The sequence below is a fragment of the Ambystoma mexicanum genome, chromosome 7q (genome assembly GCF_040938575.1).
Source record: "Ambystoma mexicanum isolate Mex_15411 chromosome 7q, UKY_AmexF1_1, whole genome shotgun sequence".
Lineage (NCBI taxonomy): Eukaryota > Metazoa > Chordata > Amphibia > Caudata > Ambystomatidae > Ambystoma > Ambystoma mexicanum.
Window position 1 is genome coordinate 758,676,556 of NC_090941.1, and position 16,724 is coordinate 758,693,279.

Below are 16,724 nucleotides of genomic sequence, written 5' to 3' on the forward strand. Positions count from 1 at the left end.
CCTCATGTCCACACAAGGACCTTTAGTCTGGAGATGGGGTCCATGTTGGCAGCAGTGCACCTACAACTCTACATGGCGACAACACTGCACAGTTGGTAGTGGTGGGAGTGCAGGCATTTCCAGGTGGTGAGTCTACTAATATGTAACATATGTGATGTCATGTTAATGGTAGTACGTGCTCAAGTATGTTGTTGGTCCGGCATTGCTGTGAGCATTTCAGGTGTTGCAGGTTTCTAATAGTGCCACTGTACATAGTGAGACTGATGTCATGTTGTGGGGATTCCTTTGTTTACCTGCAATTAGCATGACATGGCACGGTGTGTCGTGTGGCGGTGCTGGGGTTGGGTTGGCTGACCTGGCACTGTCCTTTTGTTGCATTTTGCAAGTGGGTATTCATTTTAGCTGCTTCAATGTGTAACTTCACAAAACTGCATTGGTGGTGTCTGTGTGGGTAGGGATGCACACATTGTGACACTTCCAGGTGAACAATCTCAGGCTGACATGGTATTCCCGGTTCATTCTCCAGACATTCAGGATCAGTGTCAGGTTGAGTCATCATTGATTGTCAGATGGAATGTGCCAGGGCAGTGTGCACTCCACAGGGGTGTGATTTCTATGTGAAGTAATTAGCCACTAGCTGTGTACGGGCTGCCTCCCCCCGTGCCCTTTCCCCTCCCATGCGCAGCGGCTGTGCATGTAGTTGGGGATGTGGGCCCACCACCATGTCCACGGCCAGGCCCCGGCGTGTTGCAACGTTGTGCAGGACACATGCTGCCACTATGATCCTGCACACTACTGGGGGAGCGTATAACAGCTGCCCGCCAGAACGGTCAAGGGAGTGAAAGCGTGACTTTAGCACTCCGAATGTGCGCTCCACTATGCCCCTGGTTGTAATGTGGGCTGTGTTATATCTTACCTGGGGTGGCGTGGTGGGGTTCCGAATTGGCGTCATCATGTGTGGGCTGAGAGGGTAGGCACTGTCCCCTGTGGAGGTGGTGATTGGTATCATTGGTGGGGTTGTGACCTTGCTCAGTATCCAACATGCATGCATGTGCAGTGGCATACATACTCACCAAGCAGCCATGTATCGCCATGCCGCCCAGCTTCTAGGTCCCGGCTTAGGGTGGACATTCGGTAAATGAAGCTGTCGTGGGTGGAGCCGGGATAGTTGGCATATACTGAGGTGATGATTCCCTTGGCATTACATGCTACCTGCACGTTGATGGAATCGCAGTGCTTGCGGTTCCTATAGATGTGCTCAGATGCCCTGGGGGGACGTAGAGCCACATGGGTGCAGTCGATGGCACCTAGCACTTTGGGGAATCGTGCCACAGCGTAAAAATCCAGGGCTGCAGCATGCCTTTCTGCAGGTGTTCTGGGCAGGTATATGTGCCTGCGGACTGATGGGCGTGCAGTGATGATGTTCAAGACCTGGTGTAGGCAGCGTGACTGGGTGGCCTGTGACACCCCACCCACTATGGCACTTGTCCGCTGAAATGATCCAGTGGCTAAGAAGTGCAGTACATTGAGGACCTTCTCCAGGGGGCTGAGTGCTTGGGAGCACAGGGTGGGTGATGTGAGGTCATCCTCCCACTCACTCACCAGGTCCAGTATAATGTGTGGTGGAAACCTGTACCTCCCATACACCTGGTCATCAGGCATCCCGAAAAGGCTGGTTCTGGGTGTGAATATTCTGGCCCTGACTATCCTCCTCCTCCTCCTTTGGTAGCCCACTGCCACTGCTGCTAGGAACGGTATGTTCATCCTGGCGTCTGAGCTTGTTATTGTTAAAGTCCACAAATGTATGCTTTGCGCGTGTTCTAGGCGAGCGTGTGAGCCGCGCACCCCTGGAATCCAGTTCCCAGTCCAATAGCGTGTGGAAATTCACACGCACCACGGGATACAGCGTGTGAGCCGCGCACCCCTGGAATCCAGTTCCCAGTCCAATAGCGTGTGGAAATTCACACGCACCACGGGATACAGCGTGTGACCCGCGCACCCCTGGAATCCAGTTCCCAGTCCAATAGCGTGTGGAAATTCACACGCACCACGGGATACAGGTTCGCTGACGTACTTGCGTGTGTAAGTGCCCGCGCACCCATTAAATACACGTACATAGGCCAATCGCGTGTACGCGCACTTTTGTCCAATTACACGCGATGACACTCTGACGTGCAGTATTTCCACGTGTGCCCCGTCATCACGTGCTGAGTGGGGAACACCCGTGCGGGTCACGTCACAGACGCGCTTACGCGCTGAGGGACTCTGGTCCAATAGAATCGCGTATGCGTGCTGACACGCTTACGCGCTAAGGGCCTTTCCTCGGATTTCACGCTGACGTGCAGGATTTTCACGTGCCAAATCACTCCGTATCAAGCTGGCCACGCGAAAACACACGGAAGACCACGCTCCTGCCCAGAAGGCCGAGTTACTGCCCCCCAGTGCCCCGAGCAGCCTCCCACGTGCCATCTGCTGCTGCCTGCCTGCCTGCCTGCTGCCACCGTGCCCTGCCATTTGGTGCCTGCACATCAGCCATCTGCAAGGGTCCAGTTGCTGTGTCCACCCCTGCTGGAACTGAAGACTCCCGACTGGGATTACATCGCTCCACAGCCCAGCCCCAGGACCCAGTTGCCCACCCACACCTGCCTCTAGGGTTGCCATGTCGGGCACTTCCACATCTGGCACCAGTGGCAACCCCAGGCCAGAGGGGCAGAGGGGCACCAGCTTCACTGTCACCGAAGTTGGTGTCCTGGTGGAGCATGTCCTGGGGCAGTATGATGCCCTCTTTGGATCGTCCCGCGCCAGCAAGGAAGGACGGCAGAGGATCTGGGCCGACTGTGTGGTTGCCATCAACGCGGAGGGGGTGGCAACCCGCGACGTCCTGAAGATCAAGAAGCGCTGGGAGGACTTGAGGTCCAGGACCCTTGTGAAGGCCCGGCGCCTCATTGAGGGGGTCCGGGGTCGCATGAGTTCCATCCAGATGAGGGTCCTGGAACGCGTACGCCCAGCGCTCCACGCCCAGATCCTTGAGAGGGAGGCCCGTCTGGAGTTGAGCGGTAAGTGTCCAAGCATTACTGTGTGAGACAGGGCATGTTGCGGTGTGCTGGTTCTATGATACTTGCCTGTATGTGTGCCATAGGCCATGTATGCATGTATGTGTGCAGGGACATCATGGTAATGCATGTGCGACCAGTGATGTGTGATCCACATGGTTGTTGCATGTGTTGAAATGCCGCATGGGGAGCCCTATGCAGATTTTGAACATGAGAGCATGCCAGTCTCTGTACCTGGACATGGGTGGGGGTGAGGGATGGGTGCTGATGCCAGGTACATATATGGTAGCCATGTCTGTGTGCCTGACCTGCGTGTCTGTGACTTGTGCATGCCATGGATACATGACACATGTGTGTGACAATGCACAGATTCAGTGAAGCAGCCAAATTACCCTTGTATCCGCTGTGTTTGGTGTGTTTGGGGCCAGATGGATGTGACTGAGGTGAAGTGTGTGCATGTGATAGGCATGAGCCATGATGCATGTGAGTTACATATCATTGAATGTTTCAAGAGTCCATTGGACATGCATGGAAATGTCCATGGCATGCACCATGCCTGTTACTGTGTGTGTTTTGCCTGGACTGACCCATGTGTTGTGGAGGGACATGATGGAAGTGTACTTTGAAGTGGTGCTCATCTGCTATTGCTTCCTGTCTAGGGGACCATTGTACAGTGCCCTGATGCTTGTGTTCTTTGTCTCCCTCTACGCAGCGGCTAGTGAAGAAGAGGGCGGAGACGGCGCTGTGGAGCAAGGCGGCGGGGATGCCCCCACGGCTGCAGCGGAAGGGGTGGGTGAGCCCCCACAGGGGCCTGCTACGGTGGGAGACGGTGAGGAGCCATCCAGGTTGGTGGTTTGCACAGAGGAGGAGGAGGCCGCCAGTGGGGCACACATGGGGCCTGGTGGGGGCATCCCTGCTGGTGCAAGTGGTGCAGTCCAGGGCCAGGGGCAGGAGGCAGCACAGGTCACCGTGGAGGGGCCTGTGCATGTCGCTGTCCCTGACCCTGTGAGTGCACCACCATGCACCAGCAGGGATGCCCCGTCCCAGGCCTGTCCGCAGGTAGAGGGGATGTCCATGTCACCTGACTCCCCTCCACCTGCGGACATGGGAACCCCTGGCCGTGCGGAGAAGGTCCTGATTGGGGTCGCGATGCGCACGGCTGTGATTCGTGATGCCGTGCGTGCTTCCCGGGAGGAGCACGCACGTCATCACGAAGTGCACCGTGCCGACGTGGCCCAATTGGGATCGGCCATGTTCGGGGGTTTCCTGCATGTGTTGGCCAATGTGGCGGCCCTCTCCTCCTCTGTGCAGGCTATCCATCAGTCGTTCTCCTTGCCGTCTTCCAGCCCAGATGCCACCAGGGCCCCCTGTGGACCTGCCCCGACCAATGCAGCCAGCTCGGTGGGGATCCCATCCCTGCCACAGTTGGGAGTCGGAGGTCCAGCAGGGGTGGACAACACAGCAACTGGACCCCAGCAGATGGAAGATGTGACAGCATCATCAGGCAGGGCACGTGCACGACGGCGTCGGTGGTTTCCATCAGCCTGGATGCCGTCGTGCTGGCAGAGGCAGTGGCGTCAGAGGCAGCAGCGGGCTCGACGTGGGAGGCATCATGGCTCGGGCCATCAAGATCAGAGGGGCAGGCATCGGCCGGAGGGCAGGGCAACCCTGGGATGGTGGTGTCTTCCGTGTGGGAGCAGTTGGTCCAGCGGATAGGTGCGGAGCGGCAGCGGGCGGAAGAGGAGCGGCTCGCCATGGTCAGGGCGGAGTTCTCCATGCGTCGGGCGTTGAGGCGGGCTGAGTGCCTCGAGGAAGCTCGCAGGGAGTTTGAGCTGAACATGGGGTTATCCCTGCGAGACCTCGGGGCCAGGACAGAGTCCCGCCTCCAGGACATCGACATGGAGTTCGATGATGCCCTGGCCAGCAACATCAACAAGTGAGCCGCAGGACTTGCCCGCTGCCTTTGTATATAGTTATATAGTTAGTTAGTGTTAGGTTTCCTTTATTTGTTTTTATTATTTTGGACCGCTCGGACAATGGCCACTTTTTTGTATATATTTTTTTCATTAGGTAGTAGTAGGTTTCCTTTATGGTGTTGGGGTCATGGACCCTGGTACATTCCTGTATTTAGTTTGTTTTTTGAAGGAACATTTTCTTTTTTTCATTATTGTGTTCACCATGTGGAAATGGTTTTTCATTCTTTTGCTTCTACTTGATATTGCTTTGGTCAACATTTGTTTTTGTATTCCTTTTTCGTTTTTTGATTTTTACTTTTGTTCTCCAACATGGACCATTTATTTTATTATCCACATAGTTGTATGTTTGATTTGTTTACTTATTTTTAATCTTTGATACATTTTTTATTTTTACTTCCACTTGTCTTATTTTGTCTTTGGTTTCATACATGTCATGATATGGGTTTTGACATTCACTTGCAGCCATTGTGTATGTGTGTGTGACGGACATGTGTTCATTTACATACTTGCCATTGGGGTTGTGTCATGTAATTGCATTCACTATGTGGGTGGATGCAATCCTTGCCTGGGTGTTTGTGCTGGGTATGCTGCCCATTACTGCCATGATTGTGTATCGTCAGGACCTGGGGGCAGGGGGACATGGGTGGGGGCCTGGTGGAGGGTGACCCTGCACTGCTGGGGTGTGGGGGTGGTGGGAGACATGAGTGGGGGCCTGGTGGAGGGTGCCCCTGGTGGCTGGGGTGTGGGGGTGGTGGGAGACATGAGTGGGGGCCTGGTGGCGGGTGCCCCTGGTGGCTGGGGGGTGGGGGTGGTGGGTGACATGAGTGGGGGCCTGGTGGAGGCTGCCCCTGCACTGCTGGGGTGTGGGGGTGGTGGGAGACATGTGTGGGGGCCTGGTGGAGGGTGACCCTGCACTGCTGGGGTGTGGGGGTGGTGGGAGACATGAGTGGGGGCCTGGTGGAGGGTGCCCCTGGTGGCTGGGGGGTGGGGGTGGTGGGTGACATGAGTGGGGGCCTGGTGGAGGCTGCCCCTGCACTGCTGGGGTGTGGGGGTGGTGGGAGACATGAGTGGGGGCCTGGTGGAGGGTGACCCTGCACTGCTGGGGTGTGGGGGTGGTGGGAGACATGAGTGGGGGCCTGGTGGAGGGTGACCCTGCACTGCTGGGGTGTGGGGGTGGTGGGAGACATGAGTGGGGGCCTGGTGGACGGTGCCCCTGCACTGCTGGGGTGTGGGGGTGGTGGGAGACATGAGTGGGGGCCTGGTGGAGGGTGCCCCTGGTGGCTGGGGTGTGGGGGTGGTGGGAGACATGAGTGGGGGCCTGGTGGAGGGTGCCCCTGGTGGCTGGGGGGTGGGGGTGGTGGGTGACATGAGTGGGGGCCTGGTGGAGGCTGCCCCTGCACTGCTGGGGTGTGGGGGTGGTGGGAGACATGAGTGGGGGCCTGGTGGAGGGTGACCCTGCACTGCTGGGGTGTGGGGGTGGTGGGAGACATGAGTGGGGGCCTGGTGGAGGGTGCCCCTGGTGGCTGGGGGGTGGGGGTGGTGGGTGACATGAGTGGGGGCCTGGTGGAGGGTGCCCCTGCACTGCTGGGGTGTGGGGGTGGTGGGAGACATGAGTGGGGGCCTGGTGGAGGGGGCCCCTGGTGGCTGGGGTGTGGGGGTGGTGGGAGACATGAGTGGGGGCCTGGTGGAGGGTGCCCCTGGTGGCTGGGGGGTGGGGGTGGTGGGTGACATGAGTGGGGGCCTGGCGGAGGCTGCCCCTGCACTGCTGGGGTGTGGGGGTGGTGGGAGACATGAGTGGGGGCCTGGTGTAGGGTGACCCTGCACTGCTGGGGTGTGGGGGTGGTGGGAGACATGAGTGGGGGCCTGGTGGAGGGTGCCCCTGGTGGCTGGGGGGTGGGGGTGGTGGGTGACATGAGTGGGGGCCTGGTGGAGGGTGCCCCTGCACTGCTGGGGTGTGGGGGTGGTGGGAGACATGAGTGGGGGCCTGGTGGAGGGTGCCCCTGGTGGCTGGGGTGTGGGGGTGGTGGGAGACATGAGTTGGACATGGGTGGGGGCCTGCTGGCAGGTGCCCCACAGTGCTGGGGGGTGGGGGTGCAAGGGGACATGAGTTGGTGTTCATTAGTTCAAGGAGACATGTGCCTTTGCTGGGGGGCATGCCCATGTTGGGTGGGCTGCCTGCGGGACATGACCAGGGATGCAGGGTAGTCCCCTGTGGTGTGGGCTGCCTGCAGGGGCCGTGGAGGGTGTACAGGGTACACCTGGGAGGACCCACACTGTCAAATCACATGTGGAACTTCCCGCGCACCCCTGAAATACACGCGCCCAGGCTATTCGCGTGTGGAACTTCCCGCGCACCCCTGAAATACACGCGCCCAGGCTATTCGCGTGTGGAACTTCCCGCGCACCCCTGAAATACACGCACCCAGGCTATTCGCGTGTGGAACTCCCCGCGCACCCCTGAAATACACGCGCACCCAGGCTATTCGCGTGTGGAACTTCCCGCGCACCCCTGAAATACACGCGCCCAGGCTATTCGCGTGTGGAACTTCCCGCGCACCCCTGAAATACACGCGCCCAGGCTATTCGCGTGTGGAACTTCCCGCGCACCCCTGTAATACACGCGCCCAGGCTATTCGCGTGTGGAACTTCCCGCGCACCCCTGAAATACACGCACCCAGGCTATTCGCGTGTGGAACTCCCCGCGCACCCCTGAAATACACGCGCCCCCAGGCTATTCGCGTGTGGAACTTCCCGCGCACCCCTGAAATACACGCGCCCAGGCTATTCGCGTGTGGAACTTCCCGCGCACCCCTGAAATACACGCGCCCAGGCTATTCGCGTGTGGAACTTCCCGCGCACCCCTCAAATACACGCGCACAGGCTATTCGCGTGTGGAACTTCCCGCGCACCCCTGAAATACACGCGCCCAGGCTATTCGCGTGTGGAACTTCCCGCGCACCCCTGGAATACACGTAGCCCGCTCCCCCAGGCCCGATCGCGTGAGGAACTTCACGCGAACCCCTGTAATACACGTAGCCCGCTCCCCCAGGCCCGATCGCGTGAGAAACTTCACGCGAACCCCTGAAATACACGTAGCCCGCTCCCCCAGGCCCGATCGCGTGAATAACTTCACGCGAACCCCTGTGATGCACGTACCCTGCTGAAATCGCGTGTTAGACTTCCCGCGCACCCCGGTATACACGCACACGTATTTTTTGTCAGCGGGTGTCCGTGTTTATGGGTACCCCTTTGCACGTCATTTTTCCTGGAGGGCCACAGTATGGGACATTCATCATGGCAGTATATAGGTGCTATTTGTTGGCGCACCTTTTGGCGCACATTTCTTACAGCCGCAGAGACGCTACCGCCTGCTTTCTTGTGGCGGTCGTGTTTGTGCCTGTGCGCTGGTTTGAGCGTGCGCTTTTTTCCCCTATTCTATTCCATGAATACGTGTTGTAGGCGAGCGTGTGGGCGTTCCGCGCACTTGTGCCCTGTACTTCCCCCGTGACGCCCACGTTTTGGCAAGTTGTTCCCCATTCCGAGTGTTACGCCGTGTTCCGCCTACTTTTGTTGCGTGCGCCGCGCTATGTGCGAATTTCGCTGTGGCCTGTGCGATTTTCGCTGTGACCTGGCGCACGCTGTTAGATGGCCTGTGCGCCAACGTGCGCCGCGCACTTTTTTATCGCACATCCGCTGGTTTTCTCGCGCACGGCCTTCCATGAATCGACGTGCGCTGCTTTTCGTGCGATTTTCGCAATTGCACTGCGATTTTCGCTATTCCACTGCGATTCGCACGTTTTTGCCCACTTGCGCCGCGCTAATTATTCCATGAATCGGCCTGTTAATTGGGAAACGGAGAAAGGAGTTATGTGATTGTTTCACTCTCAGAAAGACGTGGGCGCATGGGGTCAATGCTTAAGTAACTGCCATATCCTTTTTCCTTTGGAAGTATCCTGTGTTCTCTTCTATGAATTGTTCTTTGGATTCCTGTTCCATTCAATCCTTACGTCTATTGAGGAAGTTCTTTGCTGCTGCTCCTGGCAAAGGACTACATTGAATAGGTTTTTTCCACCCCTTTGGGGGATGTTTTCCCCCTTGTTATTTTGGCTTTCCACTCCGGCCTGGGTAAATACCTTTTCAGGCAGGGTGGCGTTCGGAGAGCCACGCCCCTACATGCATGATAAACGATCCAAACGGAGTTCCAGCCAAAGATCATCATCAAGCAAGTCTTCACAAAAGAAGCCTCAGGTGAGCCTTCCTCTTGAACCTGGCAAAAACTGGGGCAATATGATTGTAAAATCCATGGAGATTTCCAAAATAACTGGAAACAAGTGTGAGATTTCCAAAGTCTGATAAGGGGGATATCAGACTTAGAATTTCTAATTTCCATGTTATCTATGCTAATACCCTCAGTATCATCACGCATGGATGGGATGCATGCTTGCATGCTGCTTTTTTCCAATCCTGTATAAAATGTACTTGTTTTTTGCTTGCGAATCCTGTCCCCAACTGAAGAAACTGGGTGTGTATTGACTCTCTAGGGTACATGGACTTTGATCCAGCCAGTGTTGTGAATTCCAGTTGGTCAGCACTTTTTTAGTCGCAGACAAGTACTCCAAGATATGATGATTCAGTTAATAATGTCATAAATCCTTTGCCAAATCCACCAGCCATCTGAACCATGTCTCTATAAGTTGTTAGTTATATGGTAAAAAGGGGTAGGATTGCGCTTGACACCATTATAATACAACAACCAGCAATCAATGTACAGTATTTTAATGAGGTAGATTGAGAAATAGCCGACACGTGTTTCGACACTCAGGTCGTTTTCAAGGCCCTCAAAATTGTAAATAACAGCTCAATAGCGGTATCCTATCAAGTATTAATTAATCGGTTCCCATCAGTCAGGGTATATTGCGAATGAGGAAAACAGTGTCAAAAGCCACAAATGCCGGCACGGATATATTGCTCGACAAATCGAGAGAGATTCGAGTATATCTGGACAATTCCCATCTCTATAAGGACTGGGTAGGATTCCTCCCTCTATGCAAAGAGGCTGCGTCGATCTGCTACTGTGCCTTGAGGGAGCATGTTTCCTATCTGCTGGCAAATCATTGATCTTTGTGGATGTGTCAAGCACACAAAACTCCACTTACTAAATGTGGGAACTGAATTAAGTGACAAAATCCCTTTTTGAAACATGGGGTCTTTTTGAGGACCATTTGTTTCCCACCAGTCAAAACTACATTGCACTCTGTTCTGCTTCAGTGATCTTTCTCTCACATGTAAGCTAGTAGATTGGCACTTTAATCGTGTGCATGCATTCTCACCAGTACGGCTGAATCATAAAACAGTACAGGGTAACCTATGATACTTGTGGCTGCAGGCTGGGTGAGGACACGGTGCCTAGACCTTTCAAACATTTCAATTTGTTCTCCATGAGTACAGCAGGCAAAACTCTTAATACAATCCTAGCCAACCTCCATCTTTATGCATGGCTATTGAAAGGCTGAGATACAAGGACTGGGACCCATCAGCCATTTTGTATATTGTCTGTTAACCCCTTGACTCAGACATTATTTGTTTTTCTATCTTGGGACTTCAATTTAGTATTGACCGTTGCTCTTCATGGGCCTATGTTTTCCTATCCCCAAGGCTCCTAACAATGACATTGATTTTTCTGATGACTATCCCTTCTGCATGCGGTGTGAGCAAGTTGCATGTGCTCTGTGTGGACCCCCTTTTTCTGTCTGTGTCAAGCAAAAGATCATTCTAAGGGTGTGTCCTTCCCTTGTTTCGAAAGTGGTCTCTGAGTATCACCTTTCAGGTGATTCTTCTTCTTGTGTTTTTTACCTCTCTGCATTCTTTAAAGATAGAGGTGAGGTTCATTGTCTTGACCCTAACCAAGCGCTTCATTTATATTGGTCTCCATCTAAGTACTGGATTGACAATCGGCTGTTTGTTGAGTTTTATGAACCTCAGAAGGACCAGGCCATTACAAGCAGAACATTTATCAATATATTTTATATGCCTCAAGACTTATTACAAGCATGCAAACAAGGAAATATGTTTATTTGTCTGCATTTTAAATTTGATTCCTCTAAATGTTGGTAACATTCCAGTTATCTTTGTTTATGTTCCTGAAATGTGTAATGCAGTTTCATTTATGCATTTTGCAGTGGGAAATTGAGACATTTCTGGATGTTTTCTCAATTCTCCTGGAATATGAATATTCTTTCTTTACTTCTACCTCCTTTCTTCTCGGTGAGATAGACATTTCCCTGCAAGGATACTGAATGTTTTATTACTCAGAACTTTCTTTTAAACTTAATTATCAAGACCATTTTATTTGCTGCTTCAGGCTTGAATTCCCTTTTAATAATCATGCTGTAGCTGTGTGCAAGTATAGTGCTTCATTAATGTTCTTGTTTCACTGCAGTATCACCCCTAGGAAGTTTGATTTGGTTCAAGTGTCAGAGGGCCCAAAGAGTGGAACCATCAGTGTGGATGCTGGAGATTTAACCTTAAACAAGAGAGGAACGAGGACATCTTTCACTTTTAGAAAAGTGAGGCAGACACCCTGCAACTGTGGTAAGTGACTTGACTAAGTTTTGTGATTTGATATGTTGTCAGTTGAACAAATCAAAATATGTTCCCTTTCCCTTTGTGTGTTCCATATGTGCACATGTTTCAAGAAACATGTATTTTGATAAAATTGCACAAGTCCAGTGATGGCGACAATAGGTGCAAAACGAACCAATACTATCTTAACATCCCTATGCCATGCAAAAACTGTACACAATGGTAAACACTGTTACTAGATATTGGCACAGTTGTAATTGCAATTGATATGAGTTAAGCATATACTATAGATGTCAGCGTTCAACTCCGGATTGATCCACAAAAATGCACTAGAAGACAACAGACTTTCCTGCTGCCAGAGTGGCACACAGGAATGGAAGAAAGTCTTCTTCCACCAATCAAGCGAAAGGATAAGGGTCATGCTACAGCTCTCTCCTAGGCATAAACAAAACACAGCAATTACAGCACAATGCAACTTCACTCGTCTCCTCTCACCACTCTTCTCCGTGGAAATTCAATACAATACCTCCGGAGAAGACCAAGAATGGTGTTGCACCTCTCCGCTGGGTGAAACCCCAAGCCATGTGTCAGAGTGCACCCTAATGCTGCCAAGTTTCCTTTCTCCAAAGAGAAGTACATCAAGAACAGTCTGCAAAGAACAGATATGAAGTGTAGGAAGACGAACAAATAAAGGGATGAAAGGGGCTAAATCCAGGACGACAACCTAAAATTTCACTTTCTCTCCTTTTTAGGATTTTGAGACTGAAGTGTCTTGTGGGAAATCCCAGAGACGATGTAGCAGAAATAAAAGCTTTGTTGCAGGGATCTGCAGCAGTTTATATAGTTCCCATTTCTGGGAGTTTAGTAGCCGGCAAGGATAAGTACATTAGAGACCCCAGCAGGAGCCCCCAGGCATTGGGAGCCCCACTGTCCAATAAACATCAGTCCAAAAGGGGAAATCCAAGTGCACAATTGTTTACACACAGTGTTATGTGGCGCACCAATCAGGAAGAAAAATAAAATGCCAACAGGTATAAACCAGAAGGGAGGTAAATGGGATGATAAGCCAGGAAATCACAGGATGACAGGTTGAGTGCCACGCTCACAGGAAAAAGGTTGTCAAGCGACATTCATCCGAATGCAGTTTTTCATTTCCATGAATTGCACGTCTTGCTAGGAAACGGGAGCGCAGTTGGTTAAGCGAGCATAACATGCTATGTCATCAGTGCACGATACTGTTGCGGAATCTAGTCGGACACTGGCATAAGTCCATTAGCGGCCAGGGAACATGAAATCAGCAGTGTAGTTGCCGAATGTGTACCCCAAGATTGCGCAGACGGGGTCAGCTGATAACATCAGCAACTTTACGTATATCAGACATTAAGTGGTGGGCAGCCTGTGGCCTTCCAGATGTTTACGCCTCAGCTCCCATAAAACATAATCAGTATGTCATGGTGATGATTCATGGAAGTTGTAGACCAAAATATCTGGAGGGCTGTAGGTTGCCCTCTATTCTTGTGTGTTGCTCACCCCAACTCCCTCCAGTCTTCCTACATTAATCCCCCTCACTGATCCATTACTTAATCTGACAACATTAGGAGAACTATATCAACATGAAGAGGATAGGAGCCATCCTGCATTTTCTTTTAGTTCTCCTTCTATTATTATTTCTCTGGTTCATGTTGTGTGAATTGTAGCAGTATTTTTTTGTATTCATTTTCCCAAATGTGAGAAACCTGAAGGTGTTTCACGACTCAGTCCCCGTAGATGCCTTATTCAGGTGGCCAGGAAAGGGCCATCGCTATTGGATCCCAACCCTGGGGGTGAACAAGCGAGGGAGGATCACCTAGGTATGGGGGTCCTCAGGGAGTGGGGAGGAGACACATGAAGATGAGACATGGTATGCCCCATTTCCTGACAGTTATTTACCCCATATTCCCTCTACCTTTATGGGATACTACAACTCCCATAATTCCCCTCCTTTCCTTATCAGCCCAACTACTGAGACGAGGAAGAGGAAGACTGAGACTAGGAAGATTACCAGTGGTGACATGGACCGGCCTTGCCCAACGCAGTCATAATTACACACACCTGAAACTCATGGACAGCTATCCAAACTTCCAAACTATAAAATGTGGAGCACAGAAAGACACAGAGAACGAGGCACGGGCCAAGAAGGAAGTCAAGCTGGATGGTGAAACCACACCTGAGAGAGAACTGCATAGAACGAGGCCAGAGAGAACGAGATGCTGACAGGCTGCAAGTTGAGGCAGGAGAAAGCGTGGCGAGGGAGCCGTGTCTCCAAGAAGCCGGGAGAGTTCAGAGAAGGGAGCTGAGAGGCTGGCTAATCGCTTTCCTACATGCACCAGCAAACTGCTTGTTTCCTCCCGGGGCAGTGAGACCGCCCAGGAGTGTCTGAGGGGCAGGTGGACAAGACCCTGACCTCGACAAGCTGAAACAGAAGGACACCCAAAAGCAATCACAGCCGGTGAGTTCAAAGAAAGGGAGAGCCTAGTTTGTGATACGCGCAATTGTGGTAAGCTACAGTGATGCACGCAAGGCTACGAGTTGAAGGATAAAGACATTGAACTGAAAGCTTGAAAAGATAATAGAACAATGAATAATGAAAGAAAAATGTGTTGAAAGCCATTGAAGGAAAGGGCACGAGGGAAGGAGAGCAGGCAGAGATCCCGAAAGGCTAATGAGAAAGTGAACTGATATTTTTGTGAAAACGAGGAACAGAGTGGCTGCCGTGGGCCCGTCCTGATGAACTATATGCTTTTCTAAAATAAGGAACATAGTGGCCGAGGGCCCATTCTGTGAAACCAAGTGCAAGAGGCACGGACATTGAGAACCAAGTGCAAGAGCACAGATATTGAGAAGTCAACCCTATTGTCAGAGTGATCACGCATAGGAGTGATAATACTATGCGGTTGCGAAGGTCTCTGACTGGTGAACATTGTGAAAGAGAAGTACAATGGTTGGGGAAGGGAGTTCTCCCTGAGCTCTGTGAAGCAGAGCTGTTTAGCTGCAAAGTGTTTCAGCCATGTTTAAGTGTTTGAAGACAGGCAAGGGCAGCCTGTGAAAGTAACTAAGAAGGAACTTTGTGAATATCTGTTTGTTTGAGAATTGTAAAGCCGGGTGAGGGAAGCCCGAAGGAATCCATTGAAGAAAACTGTGATGCACGTTGACAGGCGAGGGCAGCCTGTCAAGTAACTAAGAAGGAACTTTGTGAATATCTGTTTATTTGAGAATTGTAAATCCGGGTGAGGGAAGCCCGAAAGAATCCATTGAAGAGTCTGTGATGCATGTTGAACTGACATTGAAATAGGCGAGGGACGTCTAACAGATTTATGGGAAATCTTTGAACTGTGGATTCTATCCACCTTGAAGGAACTTTGTAAGAACCCCAGTGAACTGAACTTGGGGAAGGGAGTGGTGAGCCACTTCCATTGCCATTCTGATACTCTCTTTTTTTTCATACATTTTTCCACACTTAGTTATTGTTTTGCTTGACTCACTGACTTGGACCATTTTATTTCAATTTGATGGTCGAGACTACTCCCATTATAGAACTGGAGCCAGCTGGGAAGTTTCCAACCCCAGTCAAACTCAATAAAGTTTTTGAAATGTGCACCTTTTGTGTCTGTGTCCTTACCTGTGATACCATGCCTGCCTCACACATGCTTTAAATTTGTGTACTGGTAATTATTAGATATTCTGGGGATGCTTTATATGCATGAATACAGCTCATACACACAGGCTCTGTGAAATGTTTCCAATAGATGCTGAAGTGATAGTCGTAGGAAATGTGTTAGCAAACATCCGCCTGCTATGAGTTTATCCAAATATTGCTAATTAGCATTACATTCTTTGTGCATATTTTGCTTTTTAATATGGATAAAGCATTTGTTCCCCTTCCCTTTTGCTCTGTGTGTTTGATATTTCCCTGAAGGTCAGGTGGATTTCTATATTTTACTGTGTTCCATCTTTGTTTGGGTTTGCAGGTATATTGAAGCCCTCAATCTTTCAGAACTGATACTAAATAAAAGTGACCCGTGACCCATATATTCTATACCCAAAGATGAAGAACTGACTAATTCTTTTGAGAGTACTATCTGATGTACTCAACATGTACACAATTGATTGCAAAATCCTCAGGAGAAATTCTTCAATCTAATTACCCCTCCACTACCCCAGTCGTCTTTATCTCTCTCCTCCCGAATTCCCAGACTCCATCTCATCCACAACACTGCAGCAGACAAAATAGCTCAATGAGTTAAGTGCTTGCTCCCAGATAACTCTGATTAGCGTGCAAGACAACGGTTTGAATCCCAGCGCAGCCTGCACAGGCCTTCATTTTTCTGAGGCCAAATAATTGAATCACATTGCGTAGTAATAACTTTTATTTCAGCACTCAGAAGCAGGAGGAATCACTAAATAAAAAGGTAATATTATTGTAATAATCTTGAGCGTAAAACACCAAAAATATTACTCACCAAAAATCAGAGCCCTCCACTGGCTTCATATTTAGCAGAAGTCAACCTGCAGGGCCTTGTGCATCTAACTTATAACGGAAAGGGTCTACATTTTGTGTGTGAACAATTGTGCACTACTTATCAAACGGTGAAAACAGAAGACTACTGATATGACTTTTATAATCGAAGTGTTACTTAGTTTGTAAATTGTATACGTTTTGTATATATTTGTTATTTGTTGAATAAAAGTGTTTAATGTACTGTAATCGTTTTTTGTTAAGTGTATTTTTTATGTTTATGTGTACTGTATGTTGTATTTATTTTTGTTTGTTACCGAATTATATATTTGTAATTGTAAAATGTAATTTGTTTATATTTTGTAATACAAATGATAAAATGTTAATGTTTATGTATATTGTGATTTTTTTATTTTAATGTTACTTTTTTATTTAAAAGATGTGCAGAGGATTTTATTTTTAAAGAGAAGTGTTGTATATAAATTATAGGTATAACATGTTTTTAATGATGTAATTTGGTTTATTTGAGGATGTATTAACGCTGTACATTTTATTAAAAAGTGACTTGTTTGTATGAATGACATTTTATTTATCATATAATATTTTATATTTTTAGGT

The 16,724-nt window shown here is 50.3% G+C and overlaps 1 protein-coding gene across 2 annotated transcripts in view; it reads left to right on the forward strand.

The window, feature by feature from the left end:
- Nucleotides 1-16,724, forward strand: part of ALKBH8 (alkB homolog 8, tRNA methyltransferase) — a 1,077,261-nt gene that overhangs the window by 624,227 nt on the left and 436,310 nt on the right. For both annotated transcript variants that reach the window (XM_069640672.1, XM_069640671.1), the window contains exon 9: nucleotides 11,469-11,620. In XM_069640672.1, the coding sequence (XP_069496773.1) occupies nucleotides 11,469-11,620 (152 nt within the window). The remainder of the gene's footprint in view (nucleotides 1-11,468; nucleotides 11,621-16,724) is intronic.